This window comes from Dermacentor variabilis, chromosome 2, assembly GCF_050947875.1.
Source record: "Dermacentor variabilis isolate Ectoservices chromosome 2, ASM5094787v1, whole genome shotgun sequence".
Classification (NCBI taxonomy): Eukaryota; Metazoa; Arthropoda; class Arachnida; order Ixodida; family Ixodidae; genus Dermacentor; species Dermacentor variabilis.
Genome location: NC_134569.1, coordinates 245,094,898 through 245,104,765, shown reverse-complemented (window position 1 = coordinate 245,104,765; position 9,868 = coordinate 245,094,898). Strand labels below are relative to the sequence as shown.

Genomic DNA, 9,868 nt, shown 5'->3' with positions numbered 1-9,868 from the left:
CGGTATAAGCATGCGTGGCCATGATACGCACACGACAAACTGCCTTACAATATTTAGACTTGAGGGGAAGCTTCGTTAACAAACTATAACACGGCAATGAGCACTCGAATGCGACGAGAGAAATAATTGAGACGTGGAAAATTCCCTTGAAATAAATCTGGTTTGCGAGACAAATGCTTGTATGTATTGAATCTCTTAAAAGATGAGGGGGGAAATATGCGCTCACCGAGAGGGCATCGTCAGCACGAGACCACCACCAGGCTCCTTACGGGGATGTGAGAGCTTCGCGGCCGGAACGAAGCCTCCCCTCTCCGCCGGCCAGGCGTGGAAAACGCTCTTTCCGATCGCTCAAGGTTGCGTAGGAATAGTATAGTTCTAGCGTCTAGGAAAAGCTTTAAAGGGACACTAAAGGTTACCAGAAAGTCAAGTTAAAGTGGTAGAGCAATGTTCTAGAACGTCTAAGGCGTCAATATAATCGCGAACAGAGCTTTAGTAACCGAGAAATTGAGGTAAATGCATGACACGATTTGAGACCCCCCAGCGACATTCCGGTACTAAACCGATGACGAAACGTCTCCCCGTAATTTATGTTACTAATACTCAACTACTCGTATTAAAATATCATTTCATTCGATTATAAGACGGAAGAAAATGCTACTTGTCTACGTCTACTCAATTCTAACAAAAAATAAGATTTTGACGTTACCCTTCAGTAGTATGGGTGGTCGAAAGGTTTCGTTTTCGCTCGACTCTGCGCGCACGACTCTGCGTCGCGCACGCGTTGGAGTTTCAGTAGTTTCGGTATCGCGTCGTGCTGTGCGGGTTCTGCTAGCTCGTGAAACTTTCATTTGGAACAAGCAGCGAGAATGCCACGTCCATGTGATGTCGTGGGATGCCCGAACGGTCCGCGGAACTTGGCCAAGGGCAAGCGCAACGGCGAATCCAACGTTACCTATCGCCGTGTGCCAAGGAGTGAACCTCTCCGTTCGAAGTGGTCAAGTGCCGTACCTCTGCTACAACTCCTTGGCAAAGAGCCGAAAAATCGCGTAGTGTGCTCGCTGCACTTTCTTCCAGAGGATTACGAGTTGAACGCCGACTTAGTGAAGTCGTCTGGTGTGCCTATCAGAGCAATGCTTTCCCGTAGCGCTGTTCCGTCGGTCTTGCCTGCATTCTCCGAAGCGCAAGAACAACTGCAGGACGAAGACGGGGCGGTGAGTGCGGCATTTTGTTTCCACGAATGAAAAGCTACAAATGTGCGAATATGTACAGCCATGACATAAAGTTGCTTGTATTTTCAGGCTGAACGTAGCGAATCACAAGCCAGCGCTTCGACAGTCGATACCTCCTACAAAAGCGACGTACAGGTACGCAAAATGCGCGAAAACTGGCTATTACTGGCGCTCTCGCTCGATGACTGCAATGACAGAAATCACTGCACAAACTTGTTGCACCTGACGAGTTCGTTATTTTCTAGGCGACTCGTGACGCGGGGACAGATGCAAGCCTCTCGTCGAGCACTGCCGAACAAAGTTGCAGTAGCGTTGGAAATACGAAATCTGTACAAGTTCGTCTGCCCGGCAACAGCATTGGTGAGTTTGCTTCTGGTAATGTTGGCATCAGCACTTACATTCAAGGAATGTTCATTTTGATCACAGGTAGTCTCATTTCCATTTACAGTAATATTTAAAGCAATTCTCACCTACAATGGTCAGTTGAATAGCTTTTTTCCAACGTGACTTTTATTGCAGGAGTTCAAGTGAACACAACAATGAAGGAAACAAAGGAAAAGGGAACGCAGGTTTGCAGGCGAAGGAAGCCCGTGACGTCAACACCTGTGAAGAGGCGTTATAGTGCTCGAAGAGCTGATGGAGCCAAACGACGGCGACAAACATCTAGACAGGAGGCCAGCTTTCTCACCTCACCTGATGCATCACCGGTAGCTTGCAAAGCTGACAGGCATGACACGACATATGAGCCAGACAACTCGACTTGTACCTTGGATGCAACATTAGCTGATGAGTGAGCAGGACTCATATTTTACTACATAGGAACCCATGCTCAATAATAGTGACATGCAATGATAAAGAGATGAAGTAGCAACTCCCGACACTAATTCCGTTTCTTAGAACCATTCCCCTTTGCAAAAAAGAGCTCAAATGCCATAAGTCTTGGAGCTTGACTTTGGACAGTGTTTTTTGCAACTTTAATCAACACAAATTAGAGAGCAAGGTTCAAGATTACCGTTAGAATTTATAAGGAAAAAAACCCTCACAATCAGGATGAAACTTTCACAAAATTATTTCTAGCGCTTTCTATTATGAGTGTCATCACAAGAAGTGTTTCCTGGAGTAATTGGTGCAGCATAATTTATGGAACAGTACCTCCCAGATATAGTGAGGTAATTTATTAATCATGGTGTAAACAGTGTGTATTGTCAAATGCATATATTTGTGAAACCTGACAGTGAGCACTTCCTTTTCCAGAAGCGACGAAGAAGCGCATGCAAACCGGAAGGACTACTTCCTTGTCCACAGCACCTGCCTGGTCACCCTTCTGAGTCAGTGCCGCACTTGTTTAGCAGCTTCATGCACAGTGAAGCTGTTCTACACTGGCACACGCATTACAGCAGAAACTGAATGTCCACACGCACATGTGCATACGTGGTCCAGCCAGCCACTTGTTGGAACCAATCCGAGGGGCAACATCGACCTGGCAACGGCTCTGCTTTTTTCCGGCTCAAGTCCTACTAGTGCTCTCAGGATGATGCGGCTGATGGGTGTGCAAGTCATGAGCGACCAGGCTTTCTTCAATTACCAGAAGGCATACCTTCTTCCTTCAGTCACCACGGTAAATGCACAGCTTCCACTTTTCATAATGCCAACCTGCAGTACCTCTGGCACCATTCAAATATGCTCAAAAGGCACTTTATTTCGAACCTGAGTATTAGTTCTGTGCTTACTTTCACCAAGAGAGAGAGAAATTTATTTACAGAAAGGCAGAGAGGTCGGCCTGAGCTACAACTTGCTCTGGCCTGCTACTCTACACTGGGGAGAAGGGACGGGGAGGAAAAGGGCTGATGAGTGATGATGGTATAAGGAAGAGATGCGTATAGACAAATTCACAGAGTTGTGGCATCTCTAAAGCCGTGCCTCCAGCTCAGTGGCTTGGAGAAAAGCTATAGCGGCACTTGTTACCAGGGCTGCGCTGTTTGCATTAGGCCAAGGACCTAAAAGAAACTCGTCTGATAGCGGTCTCTTATGGATCACTGCAATGGAAGAGACCATTTGCTGTCGCTGTTGCGTGTACGCGGGACACACGCAAAATGCATGTTCAAGTGTTTCTGGCGCCGCGCAGTATTCAGTTTGGGCTAGTATCACTGGCACCTATCGTATGTCTATAACAGTTGGTGAATGCGACACCATGGCGAATCCGGTGCACCGTGCTTGTGTGGCTTTTTTTGAACTTGTGAGGCATACGAAATTTCATTTCTTGGTCCCATTTGTGTAATCGCTTGTGTCGTCGATCTGGTTGGGTCCAGTGTTCCAACGTACGGTTGCGTATTACTTTCACCAATGTGAACATACGTTATTATGATGTTGTGCAGTTCATTGCATCAGTAATGAAAGAACAGTAAATTGGATTGCCATTTTCATTTTATTCAGAACCTCTATATCGCTGACATTACAGCTTTTACAGACTTTGGCATTCCACGCCAAGGGAACCAACATCAATTTTTTTCCTTTCTTCTATTGCTGCCAGGAATGTAACTGAAAAAAATTGTAAGTGTTGGTTGTTGCAGGAAAGAGTTTCCTTCAGCCAAAGGATATATTTTTTTCATAAGGCTATTCGGTGAAAACTGGTCCTGGTAGTACTGTGTAAGCTAATGTAATGCATTGGTGGCTCAGATGAGTATGGCTGAAGAATGTAACTTCGTAACGTCAGAAATTCAGCAAATTTGTCCTGCATAATTGAAAATGTAACTGCACTACTTGGGACAAGAACAAAAATCAATGAGTAGGCGAGGACAGGCACTGCCTTTCTGATGGGTCTCTGTATTATACATGTGCTACACGTGTACATGCCGTATGCTAGAAACAAAGAATTGAAATGCAGCATAGATAGAACACCAATGAAAACATGACAAGCTTATGTTTCTGGCTGTTAGGCGGAAAGGGTAACTTGCAAGTATGACAAGGTATTACTAACACCCTACATGCATCTTGTTTCCTGCCTTAAAAAAATATCGAACAGCATGTAGGAGTGCAAACAGTTACCTTCCATCCCATATAAACACTATATTTCCAATGCAACACAAAAGAAAATGCAAATGTGTTGCCAGGCAGCAGATGCATTATGTTTAAATGACTCCCCGCATGAGCACAATAACAATGTGCACAGTGATGAACTAGGCATTTTAGTCAATCGTTGTCATGCCTGTGGGGTGCAATCTTTGTTTGAAGAAGCCCAGATAGTGTGGGAAGGCACACTGTGAATGAGCAATCCACCTATCTCATTACTGCAGAAATAAATGCTGTCTTCGACGATCATGGGCATGCTGTGCAGGCAATAGCAAGTCATGTTTTCACTGGTGCTTAATTAATCTGTGCTGCACTTCATTATTCCTTTGTTTCCAGTGTACAATGCATTTACACTGTCGTTTGTAATAGACCGTCTCAATGTAATGTCACAGGCTGGCCTTCTCTGCTTGTCGACTTATGGTAATGTGCAGCACAAACGATGAGGACAACAAACTGTGCGGAATGATCCCCGATATAACTACATTTAATTCCCAAAAAACGCCTGTTGGAATACAAACAAAAAGTTAGTAAACCCAGCTATTACACAAGAAGGAAATCCAGCTATTATACAAGATGAACAAAAAGACAGATGGAAAGAAACCGCAAGGACAACACGGATTTAAAGATATAAATAACGTATGTGTGGACACCAGGTGCATGAAAATGTGAGAGACTAGTTGAAAATCACGTTCTCAAAAACTATGCACCTGACCAGTCCTTGTGCGACAAGGTTACTTTGGATTGTAAAACAGATATTGATGTCTGGCTGACACGCATGATTCCTCTTTTCTTTATGTTGCATGCCTCTGCCAGCTTGTGGGTCCTCTGATTTCCGTGCTGCAAAATCACATCAGCATCACTAAAAATTGGCATGTGAACTAGTCGAGGTATAGCACATACATAAAAAAGGAATCGCGTGCATCAGGCAGACATCGGTATCACATTTAGAAAGCAAGTAACCTTGCATAGTTTTTGACAAGCAGTGATTTTTAACTAGTGTGTCACTTTTTAATGTACCTGATCAGTTTTGTTGAATTTATAAGTCTGCGTTATCCTCAAGGTTTGTATCTCTTTCTACTGTCGTTATCGTCGTGCCATAGCTGGGTTCACGTATCTTCTTTTCTATTAAAACAAGCAATTTCTGTGAATAAAATGCAGTTGGAGTTCAGTGCTCGTCCTGCGCAGTTGTTTGTTCTCATCGTTCGACCTGCTCGTTACTATGAATGCAACCAACTTGCCCAATGTTCCGTTCTTTCAAGCATCTATTTATGTCCTCGTCCCCAGTCACATTTTGAATCACTGTGAAGCGCACTCATTAGGACTTTCTTGCTAACTAGTTGGTTCACACTTAAAGGAAGGTTAAAACTGCATGAACAAACTAGGGGAAGCAAAGGAATACACAAGTCTGCACTCATGGTGTATTGTGTGTTCCTTCTACTTGTATTTGTTTTTTGCGCAGTTTTAACCTTCCCATGCTCATTAACAGCGTGAATTCTTTTAGCAAATCTCTCTGTCCCCTGTGCCACTTTTGTGCTTGAACTCTACTCGTGAATTCCTTACAGGTCTGGGATGAGCATCAGAAAACTTTGCTGACAGAGCTCAGCGATACCAGCCTGCAGCTTTGCGGGGATGGGCGATGTGATTCCCCTGGCCACAGCGCCAAGTTCCTCTCATACTCCTTTCTGTGCCCTGAAAAGAGAAAAATCATACATACAGAGCAAGTTCAAGTGAAGGAGGTAAGTCAAGCAAAAAGCAGTTCAGATGCTTTCATGATAGGTCTTATTAGGCAAGCAACATTTACCCCAGCCAACTAAAATATGGCATGCAACGTTGACATGCAATCCGAGCCGTTCAGTGGCTCATCGCAGTAAAGAGGTGGTCCTTCTTTCGAGATTTCTAAACTGGGTATTGTTACGATTATATTTTTCAGGCTGTATATTAATACCTGAAATACCAGGCACTGAATAAGAAACACCAATGTATGAAAGCCTCTAACCCTACAGCTAGAAAAGAACTAGCAGAACTTTCCAAGTTAATCAACAAGCGAAAGACAGCTGACATAAGGAAGTGTAATATGGATAGAATTGAAGATGCTCTCAAGAATGGAGGAAGCCTAAAAGCAGTGAAGAAGAAACTAGGAATAGGCAAGAATAAGATGTATGCGTTAAGAGACAAAGCCGGCAATATCATTACTAATATGGATGAGATAGCTCAAGTGGCTGAGGAGTTCTATACAGATTTATACAGTACCAGTGGCACCCACGATGATAATGGAAGAGAGAATAGTCTAGAGTAATTTGAAATCCCACAAGTAACGCCAGAAGAAGTAAAGAAAGCCTTGGGAGCTATGCAAAGGGGAAGGCAGCTGGAGAGGATCAGGTAACAGTAGATTTATTAAGGTTGGTGGGCAGATTGTTCTACAAAAACTGGCCACCCTGTATACGCAATGCCTCATGACCTCAAGTGTACCAGAATCTTGGAAGGACGCCAACATAATCTTAATCCATAAGAAAGGGGACTCCAAGGACTCCAAAGCAGGAGGCAGCAGAAAGTTAGGTGGGCGGATGGGATTAAGAAGTTTGGAGGGACAACATGGCCACAATTAGTACATGACCGGGGTGGGCGAAGCATAGGAGAGGCCTTTGCCCTGCAGTGCGCATAGCCAGGCTGATGATGATATCAATACCAGCGGTGTTTTCTGTGCATTCCTGTTTTGCAGAGTGAACAAGTGCAGGCAAGTGCCCAAATGGAAAAAGAGGGCCTCGTAAGAGGTCTCAAATTTCTTTCTGAGCAAGGCGTGACTGTGGGCTCATTGACTACGGACCGCCACTCGGGAATTAAGAAGCACATGCGGCTGCAACGTCCGGACATCGATCATCACTTCGATGTGTGGCATGTTGCAAAGGGTACGAAGAAATTCATGTTGTTCGCTTGCAACAGATGGCCTGTGCGTCACCTAGTGCACTTAGTGAATGTACATGCCATTGTATAATGGAATGTTCAGTGGACACGTATGCTAAGAAAAGGAAATTCATACAATCACGATTAAGACGCTGCTGTGATGGTTATTGCAACATGGTCACGTTTGTCGTAATGTGCTCATTATACTGCTTTCGTCACCCCATCGTGATCATGATAATTTCGTTGTACTGCCTTCATCATTCCATCGGCATCACTATTCATAATTTCATCGTCCATGTCTCATGAGTGTCGTCATACACTTGTCATGCGATCATGATCATGGCTAACCCTGGTGATGAAAAAAATTTCAGTACGAAGCATAAATTCTTTAGCATGTCAAATTTCACCAGAAAAGGATTTCAGATAAGGAGGAACAATTGTGCTTTGTAAAAAGTCATACTTCTTATTCAGCACTTGGCCCATTTGTCTGCGTTGTTCTTTAGACTATATTAAAATTTCCTGAAACTGAACTAGTCCATAAATAAATACTACTACATGCCTGTTGTGTGCACATTGTTCGTTCAGCTCCTACAGGAAGTTGATTTGGGATTTTGAAGGAGTGGTATGGCTATTATCGCGGTAGGCTATTCACTGCCCTCATGGCTCCTCTGTTCATACCCCTTTAGTATTCAAGCTGTATCAGCCTTGGTTAGATTCTCAGGCACATGATTCCTTTAATGAGTTTGCTTGCAACCTTGGTTCATACAATGCATACCAGTGCTGCTATATCTTTACGAGGCTTATGGCATGCAAAATGCAGATCCACCTGACATGGAGCAATAGTGTATTGTGCTGTTGCCTTGTTGCAGGCATCAGGAAAAAGCTGACTGCAGCTTCCCGAAGGGCTGGATGCAGTGCCATTACAGAATGGACTCAAGCCATCACCAACCACATGTACTGGTGTGCATGCGCTTGCGGTGGCAACGGGGACATGCTGGTGGCAGCATGGAGTAGCATGCTGAACCACATTAAGAACAGACATGAAGGACATGGCGGCCTGTACCCCCGCTGTCTTCATGGACAATCCCGCCGCATGCGATGGCTCACTGCTGGTAGGCATAAATAACCAAAGAGCACCAAGATAAAGTGCATGAAAGAGCTGTATTTATAATTCCCTTTCTTGACAGACTCTCCAGCCTACAAGCAAATTGAGCGCATTGTGGCAGCACCACTGTTGCTGAAAGACATCCGCCAGTTGTCACCATCTGTCCAGACATACAGCCTGGAGTCCTTCCACAGTGTTCTAAATGGTTTTGCCCCAAAGTCAACTGCATTCACATATGAAGGCATGAAGGCCCGGTGAGTTTGCATAAGCTAATGTTCTAGCAATGAAACTACAGTGGATTATTAATGCTGAGACAAAATAATTTTCTAGCACACTGATTGCTGCGCTTCATTTCAATGAGAACTCCCAGCGAGAGCAAGGAAGGAGCTGTGATGGTGCTGAACAGTGGCGCATAAAGTCATCCAAGGTCAGGCAAGGTACCTCAACAGCATGTGCACTCAAGACAGCTCCCACATTTGGCAAGTCAATTTGAAAATACTTGCTGTGCTATGCTTTGCCTACTATTGCAATATGTTATGCAGCAATGTTTGTAAAAAAGGGAATGTTTTAGTCCTCCTGTACTGTCTACCAAAAGCATCGATATCTCTTGCAATGGAGAGTGAAGTGACTGCGACAGCTGTTTTTCACAGAAATTTTCTTAACCTTCATGGCAGTCTGTCCAATGAAGACATTTTGCCAGATCAGTGGAATTTGGCTCAAGATTGCCATGTACTGCCAAAAGCTGCACATCATAGAGATGTGTCACTGAAAGGGTGCAATGACAGACACTCCGCGATACATAACGTGGAACATTTGAATGGCCAATGCTTCCGGAGCAACGATGAAGTCAAAGAGGTGAAACGCTTCCTCAACGGGCTGGCGGCGGAGGTCTATGACATTGGGGTACAAAAATTGGAGCAGTCTGCAAAAATGCGTAGAAAAAAGATGGCGATTATGTAGAAAAATAGAGTACAGTTTCACTTTTCCAATGATGTTAATTTTTATGAGATTAAACAATGTTGTCTGTTTGTGAAATTGATGGTAACCTTATTCCTGGATGAACTCTAGCATATGGAGTGTTTGTATATGCCTTAGGACGTCCCCCCTTTTAGGTGTGTGCAGGTATGAAAGGGAAGAAATGCAATAATCTGTTGAACTTTTCTTTCTTTTAGACTATGTGAAAGACCTGCACAAGAAAGTGATGGAGCTGTGCGCAGAGTATGAAACATTCTCCAAAGCACTTGCACAAGTAGAGGAAAGTGTTCCAGCTGCATTCTCATCTCGGGATGACCAAAGAGTGCCCAAGAGAGACCTTGTGGCTGCACACAAAGCACGGTTCCTCAAGTTCTGATGCAGTGCACAGATCGGCATCACACATTTTCTTGACTGTTCCCTGACCGTTAACAATGTGCTCATTTTCAAAGTGATCATTTCATTCCAAAACGCACTAGCCGCAACCCATACGATACAAAAATGTTAGCTTGTATGCTAGTTAGACAGGCAAATGTAGCTTCACTTTCAGCGAGTGCACCGTTAGTGTGGTTGTAAGAAATTACTTTGTTGT

At 44.1% G+C, this 9,868-nt stretch overlaps 1 protein-coding gene across 1 annotated transcript; it reads left to right on the top strand.

Moving 5' to 3' along the window:
* The first annotated feature begins 397 nt into the window (after window positions 1-397).
* Window positions 398-9,655, top strand: LOC142570746 (uncharacterized). The gene is made up of 11 exons (XM_075679089.1): window positions 398-1,211; window positions 1,299-1,364; window positions 1,475-1,589; window positions 1,749-2,019; window positions 2,484-2,847; window positions 5,861-6,034; window positions 7,018-7,204; window positions 8,069-8,311; window positions 8,387-8,558; window positions 8,635-8,783; window positions 9,477-9,655. Exons 1-11 carry the CDS (start codon window positions 867-869, stop codon window positions 9,653-9,655), a joined length of 2,265 nt encoding a protein of 754 aa, XP_075535204.1. The 5' UTR covers window positions 398-866.
* The last annotated feature ends 213 nt before the right edge of the window (window positions 9,656-9,868 follow it).

What these genes read in the sequence shown, in the direction of transcription:
- LOC142570746 (XM_075679089.1), top strand. Translation starts at nt 867, where the DNA reads ATGCCACGTCCATGTGATGTCGTGGGATGCCCGAACGGTCCGCGGAAC. An exon ending in TCTGCCCGGCAACAGCATTG is followed by an intron (nt 1,590 to 1,748) that starts GTGAGTTTGCTT and finishes CTTTTATTGCAG; the next exon opens with GAGTTCAAGTGAACACAACA. An exon ending in CAAGACAGCTCCCACATTTG is followed by an intron (nt 8,784 to 9,476) that starts GCAAGTCAATTT and finishes TCTTTCTTTTAG; the next exon opens with ACTATGTGAAAGACCTGCAC.